The 13776-nt window shown below is 39.9% G+C and overlaps 5 protein-coding genes across 5 annotated transcripts; 4 read left to right on the top strand and 1 right to left on the bottom strand.

Moving 5' to 3' along the window:
- Window positions 1–1436: 1436 nt before the first annotated feature.
- Window positions 1437–2108, top strand: AK88_05268 (uncharacterized protein; the record flags this gene model as incomplete). The annotated part of the gene is made up of 2 exons (XM_012482870.1): window positions 1437–1834; window positions 2006–2108. The coding sequence occupies 2 exons, from the start codon at window positions 1437–1439 to the stop codon at window positions 2106–2108; spliced, it is 501 nt and encodes a 166-aa protein (XP_012338293.1).
- A 562-nt stretch (window positions 2109–2670) lies between these two features.
- On the top strand, window positions 2671–4131 carry AK88_05267 (uncharacterized protein; the record flags this gene model as incomplete). The annotated part of the gene is made up of 7 exons (XM_012482869.1): window positions 2671–2799; window positions 2942–3003; window positions 3165–3259; window positions 3502–3526; window positions 3699–3729; window positions 3850–3942; window positions 4057–4131. The coding sequence occupies 7 exons, from the start codon at window positions 2671–2673 to the stop codon at window positions 4129–4131; spliced, it is 510 nt and encodes a 169-aa protein (XP_012338292.1).
- Window positions 4132–5523: 1392 nt separating this feature from the next.
- Window positions 5524–7434, top strand: AK88_05266 (uncharacterized protein; the record flags this gene model as incomplete). The annotated part of the gene is made up of 1 exon (XM_012482868.1): window positions 5524–7434. One exon carries the CDS (start codon window positions 5524–5526, stop codon window positions 7432–7434), a length of 1911 nt encoding a protein of 636 aa, XP_012338291.1.
- A 375-nt stretch (window positions 7435–7809) lies between these two features.
- Window positions 7810–10319, bottom strand: AK88_05265 (uncharacterized protein; the record flags this gene model as incomplete). The annotated part of the gene is made up of 10 exons (XM_012482867.1): window positions 7810–7876; window positions 8104–8165; window positions 8302–8339; window positions 8493–8575; window positions 8797–8839; window positions 8964–9004; window positions 9166–9245; window positions 9543–9638; window positions 9775–10151; window positions 10289–10319. The coding sequence occupies 10 exons, from the start codon at window positions 10317–10319 to the stop codon at window positions 7810–7812; spliced, it is 918 nt and encodes a 305-aa protein (XP_012338290.1).
- Window positions 10320–11348: 1029 nt separating this feature from the next.
- Window positions 11349–13721, top strand: AK88_05264 (uncharacterized protein; the record flags this gene model as incomplete). Its single annotated transcript, XM_012482866.1, has 1 exon — window positions 11349–13721. A coding segment is annotated over one exon (2373 nt), but the record flags the coding sequence as incomplete, so codon positions are not given.
- Between the last annotated feature and the right edge of the window lie 55 nt (window positions 13722–13776).

The following is a 13776-nucleotide window of genomic DNA, read 5'->3' as shown; positions in this document are numbered from 1 at the left end:
AAAAAAAAAAAAAAAAAAACAAAAAGGATTCGCTTAAAAATATTTTGTTCGTTTCCAAATGCGAAACTTGCACGCACACTGTCGTTATATGTTTTTTTTTTTTTTTTTTTTTTTTTTTTTGTTCTGCCTTTGGGGAAGCACACCTACAACATTCGTTTGAGTGTTCATTTATTTTTCCATTCCCCGCTCCACATGTTTTTGTTATAATTAAAGGGCTTACACGGCTATGTGCATGTGGCCCATGCAGAGGTGCTCTAGGTGCCTAGATGTTTCTTCTAATGTATAAAACTGTTTTATTCTAAATATGCTTCTTAATTTTTATCTAAACTAATCCTCTTTTTTCCTTTTTTTTTTTTTTTTTTTTGGTGTTCATGTTAGCGTTGCCATTATTAATCTTCACTTTGTTAAGCATTTTATTTTCCTTACAATTTGCCCTTTGTCAATTTTTTTTTTTACTATTTATAAATGCATGATTTTTTGTTTTTTATGCTCCTTTTTAGCTATTTTTGCTTTCCTGTTTTTGTTTCTATATATTTTTTTTTTTGTTTACTGGGCCCATCTAATCCCTAACAACACATGCACGTATTTTATATTGTACAAATATTTGGCTAACAAACTGCTTCTTGCGGCATCATTCTACCGCGTTATTTCAGTTTAAACAGATAGCTTAAAAGGAAGAGCTTTCATTCCCGCTCAGCATAGAAAGGCGCCACACTTTTCGGGGTGATGCCTCACCTAAGTCCGGTGGCAACAGGTTCATATAAAAAATACAACAATATGGACGCCTTCTAATCGGTACTGTAACAGCATACGCCACGTCTAAATGTGCTAGTATTGACCTAACTCTAATTTTTTTGCCAAGCTTTCTTCCTTCTCTCACGTGACATATGACGAGAATTGCTCTCCATGAAGACGGTTATAAAAGGGTCCTTGGTACCACCTCCATTAGAACAGCTATATGGAATGACTTCATTTCCTAAGTGGTTTCACCCCCCCCTTTTACGTCCTCCTAAAATAATCATATAACGGGAGAGAAAAGTCAATCTGTCCATTTTGTGTAGCGGAAGAACGAGCGCATCTTAGCAAAACCCAATTTAAGTGCGTAAAAAAAAAAAAAAAGGGAAAAAGAAAATTTCCCATTTACGCAGTAGACCAACATGCATTATGTGTCCACAGCGAGTTGCTGCCTTGACGTAAATTTCGTCTCAGCGGAACATTTCGAATGGGGAAAATTATAACAACCGTGTGTGTTCAGACGCTCACAAGAACAATACAATCTTAAGTATAAACTTACCCATGGGTACAAACTTAAGCTGAAACAATGTGGCTCAGCCTGAACTGCGCACAGTTCACCAACCGATCATTCCTGCAGATGCCACGCCAGACCATTACTGCGCTTCAGACATTCCACCATTAATGCACCCCCCCCACAAAGAATGAAAGAAAAGCTATTAGAGACAGACGCTCTAGCGGAATATAAAAAAGCCCACAAAAAAAACTACGAGCAAAGACTTAAAAGAGAAAAGGAACTGCTGGAAAAGGAACAAGAGGAACAGATAGCTATTGAAAGGAGCAAAAAGGAACAAGCTTATAAGCAGCTTCAAATTGAAAAAGACAGGGAGTACTCAATTCAATATTACCACGAATTAAATAGCCTACTTCGAGCAAACACGATTAGCACTGATGATGGTTCACCCATGCTGAGCAACTACACAGAGAGGTTAATAAGTTCTTCTAATTACACATACATGTCGGATGGCACAGCACATGGCATCTTGGACGATGGCTCAAGGGTGTCCTTTTCGCAAAGGATACGGGATTTCTTTTCTACCAGGTAAATTCTTGCTTGTCGCGTTATGCGTGAGCGGCTTTCATAGCAGGCTTTTTTTTTATCTCTTTCCCATGGGGACATCCATTCGCGCGCTACGAATCGGCGCAGTATGTCCATGCAACGTACGTACAAACCCACATGTGATTCCCCCCTTTTTTCCCCCCCCCTTTGCAGAAATCTGAGGCAGTGCTTTGAATGCAGTAGAGTTCAAATCGTTTGCAACGTCATCCTCTTCATTATTGTCATTACGTTTATTGTTATTTTCGCCTTGTTATGAGGGGGCAGAATAAGTTGGCTTTGTCCCGTCTGACTTCATTTAAAAAAAAAATCTTTTCTTTCACTTTTTTTAAACCCTTCCCTTTTTTATATTTCCCCGTTGTTTATTGTTTTTTCCACCATACAACTACTGTTGCATCCTGCATTTTTGTTTTTTTTTTTTGTTGTACGTGATAACATAAAATGGCATCCCCTGTATATTCCCTTTAACGCAAAATGAATGACAAAAATTTTTTAAATGATGATGAGGACACAGTGGTGTATATACACCTTAGGTGATGCCTCTTGTTATATAATTTTTTTTTTTTTTCAATTTCAAACGGAAAAAATGCAACTTGAAAAATGTGTTGCTCGACCGTGACACCAATTCGGACAGGCAAAAAAAAGAAATAAAAATGACGCGAAACAATGTAAAAGGAAAGTAAAGGACCACAGAGACGCACACACACATTGTAATCATTGAGCCACTCTCCCTTCTCCAATAAATCACCTCCTCCAACCCCACCAAATTGCGCACCCTATAATACTGTCTCTACCCTCTTCAATAAGACACAAAAAACAAAATGCATTTCCTCAACATCGCCGCGTTATTTGCCTTCCTACTTGTGGCATACACCTTTTGCGCAACGGAAAATGACCCGTCCTTTTGCAAAAAAACACACAGGGGAATCCTCAAGTACCATAAGAAGAAGGTACGAAAACAAGGAGCCTCCCTAACATGTGCTGCTAAAATGAGGCGACCACATGTAGTATAATAAACTGGTACATATTCATACACAAACCTCGAAAGTTGGTGGCATTTTTTATTTCACCCCCCTTTCCCCTCCGATGCAGGACGAACAGGAGTACCTCACTGTATCTACTGTTTTGAAAAATAGCACCCTCGACTTTTACAGGTGTGTATTATCGGTTGGCACTCGTGCCCATAAGGGGCATACCACCATGTGCCCCATGCGAGAGGGCGACGCTATGCCCTTGTATGTCATCCCAATGTGAAGCCATTCTGACCATTTTAGCTCCTCTCACCAACATTGCTAACTTCCCCTCTCCTCCTTAGAGGCTCCACCATTTACGACACCATTGACTTAACCGAAGTTGTAACTCCGCTGTCCATTTTTTCAACCAGCCCTGAGTGCATGATTCTTAATATGGGTATGTAATAAAAAAAATATATTAAAAAGGGAAAAAAAAGGCATTCAGGGTAGCAGAGACATATGTACTGCAAAGTACAAGTCAAGTCAGAGTTGCGGTTCCTACGCAATTGCCAATATTGTCGTGCCGATTACGTAGTGCTCGTCAAATGAGGGAAATTTCTTCCACAAACATTTAACCTCCCCCCCTTGAGTTATATGAATATACCCAAACAACAATGTCTCAATTTTACCTTTCCTTAGTTAACAAAGATGCCGTAGTTCTATGGTTAGCCAATGGAGGCACTGCTCATTTTTCTCACCCTCCCTCCATCCGTTCCACTTATATAATAAAAAAAGTGGGCAGGCAAATGAAGAAACATATTTTTAACTAATCATGACCAATTATCATTTTTGTTTTTTTTTTTTTCTCACTTCTTTTTTGTCCCGCTTCGATCCAGCTGCAACACAGAGGAGTGCATAAATAACTGGGTAAGAAACTGCACATATGCGGGAGGGGAAAAAAAAAACATACACAGGATAAACACTTTGCACGTACATTTCCCACTTTTTCAAAAACAAATTTGCGCAATTTCTCGTCTTCCTCCCTAGTGGCTATTTGTGACGAAGCAAATACTCTGCCTCAATGCGGGACAGATGCGGAACGAGAACGACGAAAAGACATTGGAGGACGTACAATACAACGTACCACTAACAAAGAAACAATAAAAAAAAATAATAATAAAATAACGTTCATATTATTCCCCCACCTCACGGAACCCTAACAAACAAAAAAATTAATTTTGTTAAACAATGCAGATTATAAACAATGACAACTTCGATGGCGTTTCCATTAACATAGAACAGGACCTTGAGGATATCCCCAACGGTTAGGGGGAGGAGAGGCCGATCAAAATGCACTGCGTCTCGAATATACACAGCTATACGATTGTGCTGCTACTCATATGAGCGACTGGTACGGTCACGTGTCACCTCCACGCGACGCAATCCCAATGCCCCTTTCGCAGTTGTCATCAAAGCGGAGTCGTGAAAAGGCCCCCTGGAAAGCACCTTAAATTCAAACACCATAAAAAAAAATAGAGCAAATTTGTCCAAAAAAAGTTATGGCATTTTTTTTATTCTTTTTTGTTATGAATGACCAATTGTTTTGTCCTTGTTTACCAGCACGGTGGTGCCCAAATGAGTACCCCACTTGTCTATGCCTACATGTGCACACAGCGATTCACTTTCTATATTGGCATGTTCAAATGTTTACTCCACCAAGGCACGCATCAGAGCATTTGTGTGCCTGTTCTGATGGAGGCCTTCCAATTGTGGAGGGTTCACACCACTGGGTTCCCACTTTATTTTTTTGTGATACTGAAAAGTGGGTACCTGAACCAGCATCCTGGTGAATGCATATAAGGTAGCCGCATTTGTCTGTTTAAAAAAATGATCACTCTATATTTGAGAAATACATAAAAAGAACCTTGTAATTATTTGAAAACAGGAGGCAGTGCTTCTTTCAAAAATAATTTTTTTTTTTTTTCCTTTTTTTTGCCACCTGCTCATCCCCCATTTACTATAATACTGGTTATGTCACCACTGGGTTGAAGTGACCTCACAAAACATACATACATATATGCATTCCAAAAAGGGTTTTTTTGTTTTTTTTTTTTTTTGCTTGTTTGTGCGCGTATGGGACGCCCCGCATGGTGCAATGGCCATCGTGACGCTACCAAAATGGGGAGAAATTCAACACTGATTTACATGGTTCACAGGTTAACATATTGACAGATTAGTAGATTTATCGGGGGTACAGGACTGGTAAGACCCCGCTTCCTGCCCTGTGGTGTTCGCTGCTCGCAGTGCTTCTCACCCCGCAAGAACCGCAGCAACTTGCTACTGCAGCGGGGCAACATAATTCAGGCGGTTGTACATAAAAATTCACGACTGCGGAGGCGCAAAAAAACGTGCCACATAATGGTACAGCAACAGATGTTTGAAGCCGTTTTTTTAAAAAAAAAAAAAAAAAAAAAAAAAAAAAAAAAGGAAAAAAGGAGGCTCACCCCATTGTCACAATTATTCCGCTGTGTGGTTATTTTTCCTCCGTTTCGAGTATTCTGTCGCCTATATTATTTTAATTTTTTTTTTTTTTCCACCCCCATTTTATTATAAATATAACATATTACAATTCTTGTTCCACTCATTCCATTTGTATGATTCCCCCCCCACGTCTTCGAGATTCGTCTTATTACTCCTTTTTTGTGACTTTAATTCGAAAAGATGGAAGAAGAGGATGGTGGCAACGATGGGCTGAACAAGCAAATCCTCATTCAGTTTGTGAACCATGAAAATAAGTCAACGGGCCCAGTAATCAACGTGCCCCTGAGCATAACAAAGGATAACTTGGATCAACTCATTAATGATTTAAACACAAAAAATGACAATTCTGTTGAAGACGATTACGAACAAAATATTAATTATTCCTTTATGGTTAACGATAAATTAGCATTAAAAAATAATCTGTATGACACCATAAAGAATAATAATATAAGTAGGGAAGATATTTTACGTATAAAATATTTCCCCTTAAATATTTTTAAAATTAAAAGAATTACCACATGCAATTCTACATTGCCTGGTCATACAAATTCAATTCTCTGTTTAGCGTTCAGTCCAAATAGCTCCCATCTGGCTACTGGTGCAGGAGACAACACAGTTCGCTTGTGGGATATTAACACAAAAACTCCAATAGTCACATTAAAGGATCACACAAACTGGGTCCTCTCCGTTTTGTTTTCCCCGGATAATAAATTTCTAGCCACAGCGGGTATGGACCAAAATGTGTTTATATACGAAACGCACACAGGAAAATTAGTAAATAAATTAAGTGGACACAAAAAGGAAGTGACAACCTTATGTTTTGAGCCCCTCCACTTGCTCAACAAAAACTCCATACAGAAAAACACGCATGAGGTTAGGAAGAGGAAAAAGGACAACGAAACGGAAAAGGAGGACACAAGGAATGGGGCCAAAAGGGGGAAATCCGACGCAGAAACGGAATTGGGCACAGCTTCTGATGGCCCCCCAAATGGATACAGCCAAGTGATAGAAAATGGAACGAAAATGGCAAACGAAAGTAACGTAACGGCTGACCAATACGAAACGAATAATGACAACATAGGAGGAGCCCCTCACAAAAGTACCTACTTTCTAAAATGCAGACTGGCTACCGCAGGCAAAGATGGCTGCATCCGAATCAGCAACGTCATGAACAACTGCGTGGAGAAAGTTCTCACAGGACACACAAACACAATCACATGCATACTATGGTCTGGCACGGATCAGGAGAATAGCAGAATATACAGCAGCTCCAGAGACACCACCATCAAGGTATGGAACCCTAACGATGGAACCCTTATCCACAATTTTAAAGGACACAAACATTGGGTTAATTGCCTCTCCATAAACACAGAACGGATAATCAAAAATGGAATTTATAACCTGGACGTTATAATAAACAAAATACATATAGAAAATCATATTGAAAAATCGAAAAAAATTTTTAATAATTTTTTCCACACCGTAAAAAATGAAAAACTAGTAAGTGGATCAGACGATGGAACACTGTACCTTATTGAGTGTCTACCAAATGATGAATTCAAACCAACCAGATTAATAGGTCACCAGAAAACAGTTATACATGCACAGTTCTCTCCAGATGGAAAATTTATTGCTTCATGTTCCTTTGATAATACCGTTAGAGTATGGTCATCAAGTGATGGCCAATTTTTAACTGTCTACCGTGGACATGTGGGACCTGTTTACAAAGTTGTTTGGTCCATTGATAATAATTATGTGGTTTCGTGCAGCCAAGATAGCACCTTGAAATTGTGGAAGGTCAGCCATCTACTGGCTCAATTAAAAAACAAAAAGGTAACTCCCTCGGGGGAAGAAGACTCAACCGCCTCCACTAATGGGACTTCCAAACACCAGCAAGGGAACAGCGATCCAAGTGAAAAAAAAAAAAATGACAAGGACTGCCCTAACGGAAAAAATAACAAAAAAGTACAAACACTTCTAGTCGACCTGCCGGGACACTCAGACGCTGTGTACGCCATCGACTGGTCCAACGACGGCAAATTTGTCGCCTCTGGAGGGAAAGACAAGCTTTTGAAGATATGGTCCTACTAATTTCTGCTTCATTCGCTCCGTGTCCCTCTGAAAAACATATTGCTCCAGTGCTTCTGCGTGCTCGAGCGTACGATTATTTGTATATGTGCTTATGAGTAAAACTTGCTCATGTATATATTTCTTGCTCGTGCCTTAATCCCGCACTACCGCGGCTCCCCATTTGTTCAATTTTGAAATAGCACAACCTCTACATTTTTTAAGTAAACCATCACGCGTATACGCTTCAAGTTTGCGATCGCGGGGTGGAGGTTGGCAAAATTCACACATGTGTACACTTATGTATCGCTATACATGCATCTGTGTATCTACCCATTTGTGACAACAACAAAAAAAAAAAAAAAAAAAAAAAGGGAACACCCCACTGAAAATTTCTCATCATAACATCTTTTCCTCCAAATCTTTGTACTCATCGAATAGGCTGACCAGCAGCTTCAGGTGCTTTCTGGAAGGGGTAGAAAAAGAAACACATTTCGTTTATGACCGGGTTATAGCTCCGTGTGGATATGGAACAGGAAAAAAAAATGTACCTCCTTCCATGCACGAATTAGCTACACAGACAAACGACATGCATCTGCGAAGCGGCACATGCATCAATCATGATAGTGGTGCCTCCATTTTGTGCAAATAAAAAAAAAAAAAAAATCGTTTGTTTTGTCCACCATTGCGTACTTTTCAATTTCCTTCAAAGCGTCCATCCTTTTCTCCATGGCCGGTCCGTTCTGGTCCATGTCCTGCTAAGCCAAACGATTCGAAATGAAATTATAGGTTCCGCTCCACCTAACTCGTTATAAACTACCTATAGAAGAAGTAGGTAAACGTTTTTAACTCCCTCTTCAGCTTTTCCCTTTATTAATTTGTTAATCTTACCATGTCGACTTTGCTCTTCGTCTCGGCCCCTTTCTGTGCTTCATCATTACACGTTTATGCGCATGATCAATAATGAGTTTATCGCCGGTACACACACGAATAACAACATATACATATACAATTAACGTGCGTACCCACACAGGGCCACCAATCTATATAAGGTGCAGCAAAAAAAAAATGACTCGTATTACCCGTCGTGTCCTCATTCCACACACGCCCCTCTCTCAAGCAATCCAATTTCCCCTTAATGGTTTTCACTTGATGAAGGTAAAATCTGAAAATGCCAAAATGGGGCAAAAAAAAAATAATTTTTTTTTCTACTTGTCTATTTTTCTTAAACATTTTTTTTTTTTTTTCCATATGGAATATGCACGCAGTAGAGGAGATTCTCATATCATCACATCCCCTTTGGCCTCTCCTGAAAACAAAGCAACACAGCGCATGACGAGGTATGGCCCCAACCATGCGACATGTACATTGCCACATTTTCTCCACCTGTCATAACTACTCAACGGTTTGGTCTGTTCGTTCTTCTGGCCTGCCAGTAGAAAAAGAAGCAAATAATTTCAGCTCTTTGATCAAAATGATGGAGTAGTAAAACAAATGAGTAGCTTCAGAGTGGCATAAAAAAAAAAACGAGACAGTCTCCGTCTCGGGTATACGTTTCTTCTTGGAAAGAAGCTCCTTCTTCCCTGTAGCCTTTCTGTGTTCAAAAGGTAAGCAACGTAAACTATGTGGATAAACATATTTTCTTTTGTTCAGTTGGGAGGGAAAATAAAAAGAAGACTTAAATGAACGCCCCCTTTAATAGTGAACAGATGGGCATATGTTAAATTTTTTTTTTTTTTTTTTTTTTAATCTCACCCTCCTTGTCCCTTCACGCAAGCATTAATCTTATTCCCCTCTTGTTTTTTCTTGTTTGAATGAATTGTCTCTATGATATTCTTGGGTCAAGAATGGAGAGCACATGATCAACGATTAAAACACAACAACATGTTAACAAAAAAAAACAAAAAAAACAATTCACTCGTGCGAATTAAGTTTTTTACTGATATATCCTTAAACGTTGAATGAATGTTTGGTTTCATTTTCCCGCCATCCCAGGTGGACGTATCCTAATCATATTACAATAAAAAAAAAAAATAAAAAAAATAAAGTGTGTGTCTATAAGTTTTCCACAAATAGCAACATCAGATTTGCCCAGTGGTAGATACGCATTTGTACATCCTTTTCTTGCTTACCTTTTCATAGTCGTAGTTTTCCTCACTGCAAAAACAGGGCTTTCCCGTTTCGCAAATGTAGCAGTATTTGTATACTACCATCCCTGTGTTGCTTTTCTGCAAAAAGAGGAGCCATTTTTTGTGCAATTTTATGAAGGAAAAAAAAAACCCTTCACCTCGGATCATTCGTTACGTTACTGTTATATGGGGTTCGTCTGAATAAGTGAATATTTTTTTTTCTTTTCAAGCTCACCGGCCCGTCGGGGCAGACGAGGGACAATTCCAAATTCTCCTCTTGCGAAATTGCGTAAGTCTGCCTGCCACACTTTTCATTTCTGCCACTTGAATTCCCTCCATGAGGAGTGTCATTAAATTTGTCAACATGGCGAATGTGCTCCTTTTGAAAGGTATGGCGGGGACGAAGTGCAAAACTCTGACTGCTCCTCTTTTGTAGAGCAGTTCTATTGTTGGGGGTTGAGATATCTTCCCTTGCTGGGTGCTTTATCCTGTCCTCCCTTTCATCCTTTATCTTTTCCTTTGCCCTTGTCTTAAATTCAAAGTTTTCTCTTTTTGGGAGCGTCTTATGGAGGCCGAGGGGATGCTTACTAAAAACGGCCTCTTTGATTCTCTCTGTTGGTGCAGCAAGCGGAACAAAATGGGTAACCTTTGGGGGTAGAAAACGTTACTGGTACAACGGGGGCTGAAGCACCATACCCATGTGGACGGCACATCATGCGAGAAAAAAAAAAAAAAAAGTAATTTTTTACTATATTCCAGTAGCGGGTTCATCCCTTCCATTTATTATATATATTGTTTTCCATCCGGATTGTTTCCGTACGCTCCAACACACCTCCCTATACACATCCACACAAAAAAAAGAGGGACGGCTGTGGTCCAAATTTTACAGCCAAAAAAAGGTTCACATGTGCCGCGAAACAGGTCAATGTATGCCTCGCACAAGGCAGCATTCGCATGGACACATATGTACACATGCAAGCTGGCCTTTTTCTAATTTCGCAAAATTGGCACCGTTATATTTTTTGGCAACCCCCACATCCATCCTCTTAACTGTGTCCGATAATTGACAGACGAACTGGTTAGAAGATAATAATTTTTTTTTTTTTTTCTTTTCAATATTTTTACGCCTTGCAGACATAGGGCGCTAAACATGGCACAAGAGGTGCGGCATAATATCCGTATCCCGTCCACTTTTTACTTCAACATTTGGGAGAAAAAAAAAAGAACCTTCTACATGGTTCCTCCGTACGGTTATTCATTCGTCTATTCATTCATTTGGTCGTTTTTTTTTTTTTTTTTTTTTTTCTGTAGGGTGATGACTCTCCCTTTCGTATAAAAAAATTTTTTTTTTTTTTTCCTTTACAAACGCGGATATTTTTTTTTTTTTCACAACGCGTTTGCCATTCCGCACATGAGAACTTGTTTAGCATAAAGTGTTTTTTTTTTTCTCATTCTCCGCCCCCACTTTTGAAGTATGTTCCATTTTTTCGTACCAGTTTTTTTCATTGTACCCATTGTGGCCCTTTTTTTTGGTATATAATCTTCTTTGATTCTCCCCCCATTTTTAAGGAGAGGCACACGTGTACAGCCCACCTTGCCCCCTTTAAACCATTTGCGTAGTTTGCCCCGCCCCTGGTGATATTTTTGGCCTAGCCCAAACCAACACTTGGCTTCTCAACAAGTGTTCATTGTTCACATCGATTGCATCCATGTGGAATGTCCCGTCGTTTTTATTATTGGGCTATGCTTCCCTTCCCTCAGTAGTAGGCCTTGAGTAAGGCAGCCCCTCATGTCCCCCCTTTGTGCAAAATGATAAGCAACGAACTGCACTACCTCAAGTACATCGTGGGAGACATATTCGGACAATGCTGCAGCGAGATCGTAGAGCTGATTCTGCTGTATGGAAATAAACTCACAATTAATGAAATTATAAATTTGTCAAATTACGAATTTAGCATCGTCAGGAACATGTTACTTTGCTTGCTCATTCATAACATCATCGACTTCCGGATTATGTATGGCAAGTCGCATGAATGCAGTCACGTGGCGTCTGATGGGAAGAGGGTGGGTTTTCTGCCGGACGAAAGGATGGAACAGCGTGGCCAGGCCACGGTAGAAGAACCGATAGAGGCAGTGTATGAGTTGGGCACGACAGCACCCATAGAGGGAGTCCAAGGTGATCAAGCTGGTGAAGTAGTAGACGCAACAGAGGCTGAGGAGGAACCACAAAATGATCCCCCCATGGGCGATGCCCATGGCGACGCAGAGGACGATGCCGACACGCAGGACGAAGCCACGGCGGAACGACGCAGCAAAAACAAACTGAGCGAAGAAATGCGCCTGTTGACCTACCACGGAAGCTACAAGTACATGAAGGGCTGTAGCTGCTCCTCTTGCATTTGCAAAATTAAACGGGTGGAGTACTGGGTTGTCGTGAATAATATTTACGCCCTTCTTAGATACTCTTCCATATTTTACTACATGCACCCAACGCGCGTCAAAAGTGGAGGCACTAGTGACTCACCAGAATATTACCACTTCTCTGGCACCTCCTCTGCCCTTGACTCAATCCCTAACAGTGCTCCAGCTAAGAATAAGGGAAAAAATGTGACCATGTCAAACGATGCTGCTTTCGCTCCCACGGGATCGCACCATATTATGAGCTACAACTTTTTCACATCAGACATGATACACGATAATAACAGTAGCACTGCCCCAGAAGAGGAAGACAACAGTGCTGAGGAGGGATCTTCCAAAAAGGACATTATACACTTCATCGAAAAGGTTATCCTCTTAAGAGTAATTAAAAATGGAAGAATCACAATTGACGCGTGTGTAAATAATTTGAAACATGATGATTACGTAGAAGTGTGTAAAAAGGAAATCCCAAATATAAAAAAAAAAAAACTAAAATTAATTTTTTTACAGTTGTTAAAAAAAAAATATATAAAAAAGTGTAAGTATTTTAATGAACATACTTGTGAAAATGACACAAATGATAATGAACATACTAGCAAGTATGATCACTCAATAAATTATGTCAACGCCAACGTCGATCCCTCACCGTATGCGAATAACTATGCCGCTCTATATCACCCCAATCGAAATAACCATGTGAGCATGAACAGAGTGGAGGCAAATGCCCAAAGGGCGAACCCAGCCTGTTACATCAAGGGTAAAGCGCCCACTCCTCATACGGCTCACCCCAACCACCAAGAATTAAACCAAACCAGCAGCCTTTTAAACGTTACTCCATTTGACAAGCACAATCAACACTCCAACGAGTCGTTCAACAGCTCCAGTGATAGTTTCCTTTTCGCACCAGTCGATAATGTAAATAGCATGTGCGGATACAATCCTGCAACGAACGCCTTCCCAAATGACACCAATAAACAGCGCACGAAAATTACGAGAGATGTGTTAGGTATATCTGACAATGCGAAACGGAGGAAGACAATGGAAAATGAACCAGGGGGAAATAACCCTTGTAGAAATTTTACCAACAACGATTTGTTCGATAGGAATATATTCTCCGTGAGTGGAGAAAGGAACAAAAGTTCGGACCCTCTTAGTAGTAGTAGCTACTTGAACGAGGATAATAACAGCTTCATAAGTAGTGCTTATACAGGCGGAGCAAGTTCCTATCCAGGGAGTAATTCATACCTGGGGGTTGCAGGGGGAAGTTCCTGTCCGAGGAGTAGCACCCCCTTTGATCGCTCCAACATCATGAACGTGCAAGCGACAGACCGCAAGAATCACGCACCAATGAACAAACAAAACCAGTACGACTATTTCGACCCCAGGGAAAACACAGTGGACAGGTATACAAATAAGGATAACATGCAAAATGACCTTCTAGACCATCTGGACAACCGATTTACATACTTCCAAGCAAACAACGAAGTGTTAACCATCCTGTACCTAAAGCAAGAGTGTTTTAACTTCATAACACACTATTATAATTTTAACGAAGTCGAAAAAGGCATTTTTTTTTTCTTATTAAAAAATGTACAACTAAGTTACTGTGTTGAAGAGAATAATTACAAACACACACCCTCATTTTGTACCTTTGAAAATGTGGAAAAATACGTAATAGCCAATTTTAAAAAAAAAAATATGTACATGGACAGAAATGTCGTCTTACAAAATTTAAACAACTTAATCAAATATCCAGACCAGTTGGTAAAAACACAATGTAATGAAATGATAACCTACGCTGCCGATTTTACAAATATTA

The sequence above is a fragment of the Plasmodium fragile genome, assembly GCF_000956335.1.
Source record: "Plasmodium fragile strain nilgiri unplaced genomic scaffold supercont1.110, whole genome shotgun sequence".
NCBI lineage: Eukaryota > Apicomplexa > Aconoidasida > Haemosporida > Plasmodiidae > Plasmodium > Plasmodium fragile.
This window is presented reverse-complemented; position numbering and strand designations above follow the sequence as displayed.